General features: G+C 45.3%; 1 protein-coding gene across 3 annotated transcripts in view; it reads left to right on the plus strand.

The window, feature by feature from the left end:
* Positions 1-12,804, plus strand: part of MAPKAPK2 (MAPK activated protein kinase 2) — a 68,230-nt gene extending 55,426 nt beyond the window's left edge. For all 3 annotated transcript variants that reach the window (XM_044676331.1, XM_044676332.1, XM_044676333.1), the window contains 9 exons: positions 3,241-3,380; positions 3,725-3,789; positions 4,478-4,557; positions 6,546-6,672; positions 7,256-7,331; positions 8,091-8,215; positions 8,787-8,872; positions 9,009-9,089; positions 10,659-12,804. In XM_044676331.1, coding sequence (XP_044532266.1) covers positions 3,241-3,380; positions 3,725-3,789; positions 4,478-4,557; positions 6,546-6,672; positions 7,256-7,331; positions 8,091-8,215; positions 8,787-8,872; positions 9,009-9,089; positions 10,659-10,802 — 924 coding nt within the window. In that variant the 3' untranslated portion in view covers positions 10,803-12,804. The remainder of the gene's footprint in view (positions 1-3,240; positions 3,381-3,724; positions 3,790-4,477; positions 4,558-6,545; positions 6,673-7,255; positions 7,332-8,090; positions 8,216-8,786; positions 8,873-9,008; positions 9,090-10,658) is intronic.
* The last annotated feature ends 1,152 nt before the right edge of the window (positions 12,805-13,956 follow it).

Genomic DNA, 13,956 nt, shown 5'->3' on the forward strand with positions numbered 1-13,956 from the left:
TTTCTCTCTCTCTCTCTCTCTCTCTCTCTCTCTCTCTCTCTCTCTCTCTCTCTCTCTCTCTCTCTCCCTTCATATTCCTAACACCTAACGTGTTTGGTATGTTTTAAAATGTTTGTTGAATTGAAACAAATAGGAAGATTCCTTTTTCCTGTTTAGTACCATCGAAGGATTTTGTAATAGGCAAACAGATTAGTGTCAGCCCATCGTATATATCTGTCCCCTAAGGCATAAAAAGGAAAAATTCAACTTTCTTTCTGGCCTGGGCTCTAATATATAATAATAAAATTGAAGTTGGACAGTCTGAGAATCTATGCAGTATTTCAGTGTAGCCATTAGATGGCAGTGTCACTCCGCAGCAACATTTCATTTATTTTGCATAGTATTGTGAATTTAGTCCAACACCCTTATTTTACAGATGAGGACATACCCAAGGTCAGGCTTGTAGAAGTGACAGGGGCCGTTTGGGCATGTTCTGATGGCTTCCAAGGAAGTCACAGAATCATCTAGCTAACAAGTCCTTTGAAGGACCATCCCCTGCATTTACTTCTAGGATGAGAAGAGACTTGAAAGATGGTCTAGTCTAGTCCAACACTTATTTTATAAAGGAAGAAACTCAGTTATAGATGGATAGTCATTTGACCAGGGACATTCAGAGATTCATTAAATGGTTTAGCCTGGATTCAAATGCAGGCTCTTTGAGTGTAAATCTAGTTTTCTTGCCCCATCCCAAGCTTTATTCTCTTGGATATTATTTCTCTTTCAGGCTAAAAATACATTCTCCTGACTTCTAAAACCTTCCATCATCTGGCTCCAACCCTGCTTATCCAGTTTTAATTCCTTCTTTTTCCTCCTTCTTTCCCCTCATTACTTATTCTTTCTTCTAATCAGGTCATTCCCTGTCTCCCTCATGTCTCAAATATTCTTCCTTCCTGTCTGCATTCTTGTTTCTCCCCCTTCTCCCTTCTCTCCTCTTTCCTGTCATACCCTGCCTAGCCTCCAAAGACCATTTCAAATCTTCCTTCTTTCAGATAGCCTCTCCCGACCATACTGGCTCTCATTGTTCATTCCATAAGTTGAGGATCCTATGAATAAAGATACGAGTCAATGCTCATTTGCACACTGTCTAGTGATCTTAGATGTCTTTTGCAGAGTGTCTTTTTTTTTTCCTATGAAGTTGTGAGCTTTTTGATGACAGGGACCTTGTCTTCAGTGTTTTGTGTCCTCTTAAAGTGGTTTTGTACCCTGGGTAGGTACGCAATAACTACTTATTGATTGATTAAGGAGAAAGGGGTGACCTGAGTGGGCAGAACAGTGGAATGACTTGGTCTTATAGGTCCTGATGTGCTTTCTGGGGTTGCAGCTAGATGACCCTTGGGAGGTACTTCACTACATTATATCCTCTATTTAAGCCCCTTCCATCTCCCTCTAAGTCTTAGCTAAGCCATTCTATCAGACATTTCCATCCCCTAAGCCACTATATTCCTATAATCTCCTTGGGTAGATGGGCTCAGCTAGAAAATGTAACCTAAGAAACTTTTTAGGAACTCTCAGTGGCAGTTGCCAGTTCCAGAATATACTAGAGAGATCAGATTGGGTTTATTTCTGATCTCACAATAAGCATGAGAGACAGGATGGTTAAGTGGTAGGAATCTTAGACATGGAGTCAGATCGAGGCTCTTACCTTTACCAGGTATGTGACTTTGAATAAGCTACTTTATCTCTCCAAGTCTGTTTCTTAATCTTAAAAACAGGCTTGATCATACTTGAGCCAAGAAGCAAGGTGGTATCAGTGGATAGGTCTTAAAGAAAGAAAACCTGAGTTCAAATCCTGCCTGATATACTGCCTTTTTTTGCTCACCCAGAGCAAATCACTTACCCTCTCAGTCCTGTATACAACTGTTGAGAGAAGGAAGGAAACAAGCATTTATTATGTACCAGCTATGTATCTGGCAGTGTTAACACTTTACAAATATTTATCTCATTCGATTCCATATGATACTCTTGGAAACTATTATCTTCCCCATTTTATAGTTGAGGAAATGTAGACAGAGGTTAGGTGACTTGCTCAGGGTCACGTGGCTAGTAAGTGTCAGAGACTGGATTTGAACTAGGATCTTCTTGACTCCGGGTCCAGTACTCTATCCATTCTAGCTTATAATTTAGGACCGTAAATTGCTCAAAATGGTCATTGGCAGTGGGAGTTTTTATAGTATACCAGTGAAACTACAAGTCTTGTCCAACAATGCTTGCTGTTGTATCTGTAGACTCTTCTGAGGAAAGGACTCTGCACTGTGCTGGGTAAATATGAGCTATTAATATTCTGATGCCTCACTGTGGTGTAGACATGCTCCTGACCCAGGTTTTCAGAGGCTATATTATCAGGCATTGGCAGGTCACATCATCATGGGGAAAAGTTTTCAAGTGTAGGTCCAGGAGAGCAGTGGTGTTCAGGAACCATTCTAACTGATTCTGGAGAAGCTCATAGCCAAACTATGTAGGGTGATGCTTTTCCCACATCATGTGAATAAGTGAATGAATGGATGAAAATGCATTTATTAAGCCCTTTCTATGTGTACAGTATCCTGCTAAGTGCTGAGAATACTGGTAAAAAAAGTAAGTCCATGCTCTCAAGGAGTTTACATCCAGATGGGGAAAACTAGACACAGAAGGTTTCTGCTGTAAGAGAGATGGAAAGAACAGTTGTCTTTAGGGTCATCCACAAAACAGATGGTTAATGCCTCTTCTTTTCATCATATTTCAGATGATAAAATTTTATAATTTTCTCGTGGCAAGAAGTTTCTTTTCTGGGTCTTCCACAACTTTGGCCACAGTGCCCACAGAAGCAGTTGGTTGCACTCTCAGGATGGTGGTGGCTGGGCTAGAAGTAGAACCAGCGGCTGTGTGGGTGGAGGGTTTGAGGGTGTAGAGGAGAGATGATGCTACTTCTCAGAGCTGTTGGGCTCCTCTGCGTGATAGTGGCAGCGGATCAGCAGTTAATTACTCTCCTCAATGATGCCTGCAGGGTTTGGTCTAGAAGTAGGACTGATGTCAGGAGGGCACGACTATTCCTGAGGTTCCAAGATCCAGGTCCGGTACTGTCTAATTGCATTTCAGAGAAGGTTGTGGTTTGGTGGTGGTGGTTTGATTCCGGTATAACTTGCCTCCTGACTCTCTTGCAGCATGCTTTGTTATGTCACATGGGTTGATCATTTGTTCATGGGGCTCAATTTCTCTCTGCAGATGCTTCAGGATTGCCCTAAAGCCCGAAGGGAGGTGGATCTGCATTGGCGAGCCTCTCAGTGCCCACACATTGTCAAGATCATGGATGTCTATGAGAACTTGTATGCTGGAAGGAAGTGTCTCCTGATCATCATGGAATGGTGAACAACTCCTCTTCCACCCCACCCCCTCAATCTCTCCCTCAAAACCCTCATTCCCTGCTCAGCCCTTCAGCCCAGCCTCGTATCCCTTCCAGTTCTACTCCCTGCTCAATTTTCCTGCCTCTTCATTCCACTCCAACACTTCCTTCAGCTCCATTCAATTCAATTATCCAGTGTTTAGTTCATTCTCATAGCAGTCTGACAGTGACAAAGAAATCTTAACATGTAAGTGCTTAGTTTTTTTGTTGAAGGATGGTACATGATTAGATAGATAGATGGGAAATGACTGGAGGCTCCATTTTCACAAATCCATCATTTGTGTTTTGTTTTGTTTTGTTTTTCAGCATGGATGGTGGAGAGCTCTTCAGCCGCATCCAAGACCGAGGAGACCAGGCCTTCACAGAGAGAGGTGAGAAAACCCTCTTCTTAGAGGTGAAAGGGCTTGGGTAATTTCTCTGGAAACTTATTCCCCCAGGAGACTTTCTACAGGTGGGCTAAAAGGCTTCTCTTGCCAGCAATGGCTCTTCTTCAGAATTCTGCCAGGCTGAATGATTTCAGGCTGAATTCATGACTGATCTTGCTAACGTCACTCTTAACTTTATTGTGTGGGTCCTGGGTGTCTTGGCAGTTTGGTGTGACTTACGGATCATTTCTCAGAATCATTTTTTAAATACATAAAGTAAAATGCCTAGGATTATAGAGAAAGCCAAAAGCTAGTGAAATAAAGAAATTATATTTTTCCTACCCCTCCTGAAATTTTGACATGGACCCCTTGGAGGGATATCTGTGGACCTCATGTTAAGATCCTCTGTTCTAAGGATAGCATCATTAGAATGTAAACTCCTTCAAAGCAGTGCCTTCCCCCCCCCCCCCCCCCTTCAACCCTAGTATTAGAAATACTTGTTGGTTGACTAATGACACCTTGTAGGCCTCATGCCTACAAGGCCCCATACTTCCAACATTGGGCACCATTCTACTCCCGTTTTTAGCCTGAATCTAATATGGAGGTTAGGGCCCCTCAGTAAGTAGGTGGAATTGTTGGGTTCAAATTGCCATAGTCCAGTTCAGTATCTCTCTTTCTTCTTCCTTCCCTCCAGAGGCTTCAGACATCATGAAGAGCATTGGTGAAGCAATTCAGTACTTACACTCAATCAACATTGCTCACAGGGATGTCAAGGTAGTTGCCACTTTCCCTTCTATCCACCCCTCACCCCAGGTTGGGGACTGTGGTATAATGCCAGCAAAGGCCGGTAGTGATGTAGTAAGAAACCATTGGTTTTGGAGGGAGGAGGCTGGTGTGACCTTAGACAAGTCACTAACAATTGTGAACCTGAGGTTCTTCATAAAGTATGGATAAAACCTGTTAATATTAACCTTCTGAGTTGTTGTGGGCTAAAGTGGGATAACTTATGTAGTTTGCAGACCTTCTATGTAAAATCCATTATCACTCTTGGTGCCTCAGTTATCCCATCTACATAAGGGGATGATAATACCTATACCATCATGGGGTTGTTGTGAGGATCAAATGTGCTAATTTATGTAAAATACTTTATAAACTGCAAATTGTTAGCAGTCAGCTCAGCTATCATGAATGAAGATCGACAATGACGATGAACACTCTGGCCCATTTCCCTGTGTCCGTGTTGGGCTGCTCCCCTCCCCCTCTCCATGAGCGCCTCAGGACATTTCTCATCACCCAGCCCTCTGCCCGGCAGCCCCAAAGGAGCGCTTCCCCCCTCCTCCCCTGTCTGGGGGCTCACATGCACTGTGAGGGTTGCAGTTTGGACACTCGGTCTCTAAAAGGTTCGCCATCACTGCTCTATATCCTGTGGGTTAAGACAGCCTTTTCCTGACATTGGCCACTGCCTGCCTTGAGCAGAGCCAGGTTTATACCGACTTATTTCATAAGCCTGCTGGATTGGGGAGAACCTTTTTGCTTATACCTCCCCTCCCTTCTCGCTGCTTTTCCAGACCAACCCAAATCACGTCCTGCCTCCCCCAACAAGTCTTTCCTTCTCCCTCCAGCCCACAGGAATGCCCCTCCCCCACCTTTCTACACTTCTGCAGCACTGAAAGCTGTTAATTATCTTGTCTTACATTATTTTCACACAGCTGTTTCATGTATCTTCTCTTCCTAACTTGATTATAAGCACCTTCTGTTTGAAGCCTGGGTTTGCATCTGCATTCCCCGGCAATGTGTGGAGGAGTTCTAAGCTTATAAGACACATTCAGTATTTGTTGACTGACTGACTGACTGACTGACTGACTGACTGACTGACTGACTTACTGACTGATTGAGTGAGTGAGTGAGTGAGTGAGTGAGTGAGTGAGTGAGTGAAGCTCCATCGCATCCTGTTACCTCTGGAATACAGTGGAAATTCCTTTGCCATTAAAGCCCTTTGCATTCTGGCTACAGCCTACCTTTCCAGATTTGTTGCAGCTACTCTCCTTCACTCATTCTCCAGGCTAGCCAAACTGGGCTATTTATTGTTCCCTGTACAGAACTTTCCAATTCTGTTTCTCTGTTGGTGCACAATCTGTTCCCTAAACCCAAATGCACTCCCTTGCCACCCCTAGGGACCTTTGACAAACTTTAGCTTCCTTCAAGTCTCTGCTCCATTGCTGCTTCTTACATGAGGTCTCTCTTGATGTCCTGGTCACCACCTCTGCCCTCCTTCCTATTTTGTCCTCAGTACCTAACATAAAGTGCCTGAGGTATTGTTGTTCAGGTGCGTTTGACTCTTCGTGACCCCATGGACCATAGCAGGTCAATATTATCCATGAGATTTTCTTGGCAAAGATACTGGAGTGGATCCTTCTTGTTTTTAGATTGGAGGTTAGGATCCTTCAGTATCTAGCTGGAATTGTTGAGTTAGAATCGCCGGGCATTCTTCAGTGGGTTAAAACAAACAGAGGTAAGTGACTTGCCCAGGGTCACACATTTAATACATATATGATTTGAACTCAGGTCTTCCTGACTGCAGGTCAAGTGCTCTATTCACTGAGCCAACTAGCTACCTAGGTATAGCTAGCCCTTATAAATGTTGAATGAATGAATTGGCTATGAATGAATTAGCTTTGCTCATGGCTTCTAGTTTTACTTTCATAGGCCCAGTAAGGTCTTTCTTTCTCTCTATCACTCTCTTTTTTTTTCCCTCTGTACAGCCTGAGAATCTCTTATACTCTTCCAAACGACCCAATGCTATCCTGAAGCTCACTGACTTTGGTTTTGCCAAGGAAACTACCAGCCATAATTCCCTCACTACCCCTTGTTATACACCGTACTACGTGGGTAAGTTCCAAGAGCAGAGGGTTTGTGCTTCCTCTGACTATCTCCTTCACTGAATCAGCTCAACAGCAACTAAAGAAAGTTACACTTTTTGGGTCTCATTCTGAGTTGGTTTTTGATAAATAGTTTGATAAATAGAGGCAAAGGCATGGTCAAAATGACCTACAAAGGTTCTCAGTTTACATATTTTATAGTTTTGGGACCTTGAACTTGTCACTTAATTCCTAGGAGCTTCGGTCTTCCACATCTATAAAATGATGGGGTTGAGCTAGCTAATTTCTGAGGTCTCTTTCCACCTCTAAATTCTAAAATCAAATGATTTATGACTGGAGCCTTGAGATATCTGTGGAGAATGATAAATGTTTCTTCTCCTTTCAGGAGAGAGGAGAGGCTATAGCCTCCTCCATTTGGATCTTCCCAGTGTGAATCTTTCCTGTGAGGGTTGGAATGGTATAGTGGTATACCCAGGAGAATGATGAAGATGGCCCTCACCTTTGGCCCCTTGACTCTGCTGAGGCACAGATGAGGAGCTCTCTCATGCTTCTAGGGGCATATCCCAATCCCAGTAACCTCTTCTCCTTTACAGCTCCAGAGGTCCTGGGCCCTGAGAAATACGATAAATCCTGTGACATGTGGTCTTTGGGTGTCATCATGTATATCCTGTGAGTGCTATGGGAAGGGAGTGGAATGGGCACCGCTCTCTTATAGACAAAAGTTTGAGTGAACAGTGTGGAGTGGGGTGGGCAGATGCTGCCATTATTCTCTTAGTGAGATGTGGATTTCTGTGGGAATTCTTGGTAAATGATCTGTTCTCTCTCCCTCACCCCTGTCCCTGAAGCTAAATGGGGAGCTGGGAGCCGTCCGCATGGGCAGGTATTTGTACAGGATTCCCTACCTTTCCAGAGTTGTTGCAGCTACTCTCCTTCACTCATTCTCCAGGCTAGTCAAACCGGACTATTTATTGTTCTCTGTACAGAATGTTCCAATTCTGTTTCTCTGTTGGTGCACAGTCTGTTCCCTAAACCCAAATTATCTTGTCTTACATCATTTTCACACAGCTGTTTCATGTATTTTCTCTTCCTAACTTGATTATAAGCACCTTCTGTTTGAAGCCTGGGTTTGCATCTGCATTCCCCCGCAATGTGTGGAGGAGTTCTAAGCTTATAAGACACATTCAGTACTTGTTGACTACCTGACTGACTGACTGACTGACTGATTGATTGATTGATTGACTGAGTGAGTGAGTGAGTGAAGCTCACTCTTATGATATTTTTTATAGTAGGACTAAATTACCAAGAGCCCGTTTCTCTCTCTCAGTAAGACACAGGGAAGAAGCAGGCATTTCCCCCTTTCCTGGTTCATATCTCTCAAGTAACACCTCTTGTGTCTTTCCATGCTTCTCTTCTTTTCTCTGAGTCTAGACTATGTGGTTATCCTCCGTTCTACTCCAACCATGGCCTTGCCATCTCTCCTGGCATGAAGACACGAATCCGGATGGGCCAGTATGAGTTTCCCAATCCTGAGTGGTCAGAAGTGTCAGAGGAAGGTGCGTTATCCCAGCCTTCTGAGGCATATGAATACATGAAGCTCATGTATGTAAGAGTCAATGCAACCCATGTTTGGGTTTATAAAGTGTGTGTGTGTGTGTGTGTGTGTGTGTGTGTGTGTGTGTGTGTGTATACTTCAAAAAGCATTGATTGGAAAAACAACTGCTTGAACACATGGGTTGAGGCGGACATGATTAGGGATGTAGACTTGAAATGACCACACCAATGCAACTATCAATAATATGGAAATAGGTCTTGATCAAGGACACATGTTAAAACCAGTGGAAATGCACATCAGCCATGGGGGAGGGGGGGCTGGGGGGGTGAAGGGGAAAGTAAGAGCATGGATTATATAACCATGTTAACTTTTCTAAAAAATAAATATTAATAAATGTTTAAAAAAAAGTATCAATTGGCTGAGTTTTAATGCTCTCTTCCTCAGGAATCTTCTTCCAAGTGGGAACCTGGTCTCTCTTTGAGAGCTATAGAGAGCAGGGGTGGAGGTCAGGGTGAGGGAGGGCATGGAACTTGAATCCTGCAATCAGCTTCACTTTTTTTCCTCTTGTGCAGTCAAAATGCTTATCCGGAATTTACTAAAGACAGAACCAACTCAAAGAATGACCATCACTGAATTTATGAATCATCCTTGGATTATGGTGAGATGGATCTGCTGGGAGGACTCTGAACCCAAGGAGAAGCTCCTTTAGGGATTGGGAGTTCAGGAGTCATCTCCTGGCCAGGGGGATCTCCCATCTTTGGTCTGATCCTAAAGCCTCTTTTCTCTCCTCCAAGCAATCCATGCAGGTCCCTCAGACTCCACTGCATACAAGCAGAGTCCTAAAGGAAGACAAGGAGAGGTGGGAGGATGTGAAGGTGAGGAGAGTTGTGGCTCTGGAGTATGGGTGGGGATGGAAGGGTGGATGCTTGTCTCTGGAAGAAGTAGGAATAAGCATTTATATAGTGCCAACTGTGTGCTGGCAGTGAGCTAAGCTTTTTACCAACATTATCTCATTTCACAGTAAGGGAGGGAGGGAAGAGTAGGATGTCATCAAAGCTGGTATCTTTAGTCTTTTATTGCCTCAGGACATTTGTGTCACAGAAATAAAACTCCTTGTGATCCCTAGACAACCACCAGTCTAGACTATAGGAAAAGGATTCTGTTTTCACAAACATCCTATTGCTCCTACCTCCCCTCCACCCCCATAATGAATCCTCTTTATTTAGTGTCTCAAAATGTTAGAGTTGGAAGATGTCTTATAGACAGATAAGCACACTGAGGCAAAAGTCACCCAGTGTCAGAGCCTAAACTAGAACCCATATCAAGCATATATCTGGGCAACACCTATTGGGGACCAGCGATACAAAGAAAGACAAAATAGTCCCTGCCTTTGAGGAGCTGATGGGGAAGATGTGTGAACAATCATATACAAACAAACATGGTCAATGATCAACAGGGAGAAGGTGCTAGAATTGGTGGGGTGTGGGAGCGCAGCTGGGTGGCTCAGTGGATAGAGTACCTGGCCTGTAGTCAGGAGGTCCTAGGTTCAAATCTGACCCCAGACACTTCCTAGCTGTGTGACCCTGGGCAAGTCATTTCTCCCTATTTGCCCAGTGATAGGCAATCTTTTGAGCTTGGTATGTCAAAATTCGCCAAAAAAAAAAAAACAACAAAAAAACCAAAAAACTAGCATAACTCAGGTGGTGTGTCACTTCAAGAAAAAAAACATAATCTCGTAATATTTATAGTTTAAATAATAAAAATGTATAATTGTAACATATAACTGTGTTTAATAAACCAAAATAGGTAAATTAATATAGATAGAATTGTCATCTATAGTGCACAGAGTGTCTACACTACACCACAGCAAATGTTTCATCCTCAGCCTGCAGCCCCAGACTTCTCTGTATGTGGCCGCATGTAGCCGTGTGCCATCGAAAATGGCTACATGTATTAGTGCTGACACGTGTGTCACAGGTTTGCCATCACCGGCCTGGCCCTTCTCTCTTAGAGTTGTTGCTAAGACAGAAAGTAAGGGTTTTAAATTTTAAAAAAGGTGGTGGGGCTAGGGGTGAGATTGGGAAAGGCTTCCTAGGTACTTAATATATATATTTTTAATTGGGTTGTTGAACTTCCTCCAGCAGTCTTCCTCCCATACTTTCTGTCCTTTCCTCTGGGGTCTTAGGAGAGTTGACTGAAAATCAGTGTTTTCCCTCCCTCCACGCCCCACGCCCGGCCATGTTCTCCGTTGATCTAGACCTGATTTGGAGGTGCTGTCATTCAGCCAAACTGAATGTACTATTTAATGCCCTTACTTTTTTTTTTTTAATCTTTAAAAATCTTTCAGCTTCCTCTTATCTTTGTTCTTCACTCTCATTCATTCCTCGTCTCACCTCATTTTTTCCTCTTCTCCTTACACTCACCCTTCCTGTTTTCTTCCTTAGGAAGAAATGACCAGTGCCTTGGCCACCATGCGCGTGGACTATGAGCAGATCAAGATTAAGAAGATTGAGGACGCCACCAACCCTCTGCTCCTAAAGAGGCGGAAGAAGGCCCGGGCTCTGGAGGCGGCCGCCCTTGCTCACTGAGCCACCCTCAGCCCTCCTCTCACCCTGATGGAGGGAAAGCAATAACTCTCTAAGTATATTTTTTAAAAGCAGAGACACAGAACTGTCCTCCCCCCGCTCCCGCCTGCATGGAGCCCAGAAACTTGTCAGCAGATAAATTCTGATCCTTTAACTGCCACCTTCCCTGGCGCTCCTGGACTTCCCTGGGAGCACCCGACTCCTGGGAGGGTGAGGACAGGGGAGCAAGTTGCTCTCAAGACCTTCCTCATTGTGCAGTTTTTCTTGGCTGATTTGGCCTTGAATTTTTATAAAATTTCTATTTTTTTTTTCCTCCTCCATCCCCTCCTTTTCCTCCCAAGTCACAGGATGATTTTTAAAAAAAAAAAAAGTATTTTGAGGAGCTGCTTCAGGGAGGTGACTCAGTGTCTGTTATCTTGTTCCCTCAGCTCTCTCCTTCTCCTCACCCAAGGCTGAGGCTTCCATGGACTCGGGGGGCCAAGTAGCTGGGAAGCTGAGCCCTGTGGAGGATAAACCTTTGTGATGTGGGATCCGAGGGGGTGGGGGGGGCTCCCTTTGCCTTAGCTCAAAGGCCTTGGATAGCCGTAGCTGTGGTTAAGGAGCAGGCACACAGGGCTGTACGTGTGAGTGTGTGGACAGGGGGTATGAATCAGTGTGCTGATATGGTGTGTGGGTGGTGGGTAGGGGGCCCCAGTGCAACTCAAGGGGCCAAAATTCCCATTTGGATCTGACATAGATCAGGGAAAAGTCCACATATCTATCTCTGTGGGAAGCTGGCTAAGATTTTGAAACTAGCTTATTATGATCTTGGTCTCTAGCAAGCAGGGCTCTGGGAGCAAGGGGAAGGGCTTCCCTGACACTGGCACTGAGACAAAAGGGACAGGAGCCTTCCTCTTCCTCTTTCCAAATCTTAGCATTTAGTGCAGAATTTCAGTCTTCCCTTCCTCTCTCCCTCCTCAGTGAATGGGAAGGCAATGCTACCTTGTGGAGAAGGGAGGATCCAGATTGATCCCTCTTTTCCCACTTTCCCTGAACACTATGTGTTTGGAAAAAGAAACTTCCCTCCCTTTTCCTACCCAGATGTATACAGGGCCATCGAGTGGGAAAGATAGTGTCCAGGACCCTGTTTTTTTTTTTTTTGTTTGTTTGTTTTTGTTTTGCTTCTCTCCCTTCCCCTCCCCCCAAATCAGGAGCCAGTCTGAGCCCACAAAATCTGCTACCTTAAGTTAGGAGCAGAGCGTGCCACTCTGGAAGATGAGTGGGAGATAAGGTCCTTTGGGCCTTTGTGGTTAGGGTCATCCAACTTATCCCATTTGCCTCCTTCCCTTATTTTAAAACTCTATTGGTTTAGATTTCCTCTTTAGATTTAGCCTTTTTTTGGTTTTGTTCTTGGGCCACCTTTTAGTCTCCCACCCTTAGGATGAGCCTGGGCTGTTTGTTACAACCAGAAAGATTTTATATTTTGTTTGGCTTTCTCTTCAGCAGTGGGAACCACCCCATACTTTTCCCCCTTCCCTAGGCTTACTTTCTCTGGGTTCTCTTTTCTGTCCTTCTGGTGAGTGACCTGGAGGACAGAGAGGAAGCCTTCTCACCAAAGATGCCCCACCTCTACCTTCTTCTTCACCAATGGCTCTATTGGCCCTTCCATGACTTCTCCAACTGGCCAATGGGGGTGGAAAGACACCTCTTCCCTGTTCTTCCCAGTATTAGTAGGAGTGGAATTGGGAGGGCCCTCCGTGCTAGTGTCTTAGGCCGTCTCCCCCCACTAGCATAGTGGGGGAGGCAGGGGAAAGGAGTTGGGAGTACCTTTGTAGTTCTTCATCTCCCTCAGGGGCATATGGGGAAGGGGGCATTAGGGGGTTGGGTTGAGTGCCTGCCATGCCCCCGACCTTCCTCTCCCTCTCCCAGTGGTATGTCTGGCCCTTGGATTATTGTTAACATGTTGTTTTGTATGATCAAAACCGTCTTTACTAAACAGATTTAATAGTTGAAAGTTTTTCTTCTTTCTCCTCCTGCATTGGGGTTTTTCCTCAGTACCTCATACATCTCTGGCTGATACTTCTTTCTTCTCCCTTCCAAGTCCAGCATTTAGGGGATGGTAGGGGCGGGTCATTCAAATCCGGGAAGTCTATTTGCAAAGATCTTTGGGGAATGGAATGGGAAAGGAGGTAGCCATTAGAGAAATGGGGATCCCTTGTGACAAGCTGTTACTTAATTTGATCACAGGAGCTATGGAGACCCCAGGTGGACTCCAAGCTCTGGAGCCCAGGGTGTGTTTCCTGAGATGTGCGTCCCTTCTGGATTTAGTGAGGGGAGGGCCTTCCCCTGGCACAGCTGTGTTTGGGGAATCCATGCCAGCCTCCGCATGATGAAGAGGATGCTAGGAATGGAATCAAGCTTCACCAAGCAGTCTCCTTTTGTCGGGACTAAAGCAAGGGCAAGACCCCTTAGCGTTTTTGCCTTTGGATCCTGGGATATCTTGAAGGATTTCCATTCTTTCAGAAGGTAACCTTTGAAGCCAGGCCGGTCGGTGGGAAAACAGCCGTCGTGTTCATCCAAGTGCCTTTCCTTGAGAGTAGCTGTAGAGGGAGAGCTCCTCCTCCGGTCCGGAGAAGAGGGGGTGCCGGCTGGAGAGGCGGGGGGAGCGTAGTAACAAGGCAGTCCAGCAGAGGGAGACGGGAATCCAGGCTTCGTGCCACCAGCCCCGAAGAGAGATGAATGTGTACTGTAATGTGTTTAGAGCTAGAAGAAAAGGAAGTTTAGATGGAACGAGGCATTTGCCTCATGAGCGTACTGACAGCTCTGCAGAAAGCCTGGGCACTCCTGTTTCTTGAATGTTTACAAAGCCCAGAGGACTAAGGACGAGGGCTGGCGAGGACGAGGACCTAGACAGGAGCACTTGCACTCGTGATCCGTCCCTGAGAGCTTGGAGGGATGGATGTGGGCATGTGTGAGAGGGAAGCCTTCCTGCAAGGGGATCATGTAGACCCCAAAGGCGCCAGGCAGCCAGGGAGCACGGCCATCAGCAGGCCAGGCTTGGAGTCAGCAAGAGCTGGCCTCCCGTCTGGCCTCGGGCACGCCCGAGCTGTGCTCCTGGGCCAGTCACTTACCCCTGATGGTCCAGCCCTTCCTGCTCTCTGGCCTCAGAGTGGATGCT

The sequence above is a fragment of the Gracilinanus agilis genome, chromosome 4 (genome assembly GCF_016433145.1).
Source record: "Gracilinanus agilis isolate LMUSP501 chromosome 4, AgileGrace, whole genome shotgun sequence".
Classification (NCBI taxonomy): domain Eukaryota; kingdom Metazoa; phylum Chordata; class Mammalia; order Didelphimorphia; family Didelphidae; genus Gracilinanus; species Gracilinanus agilis.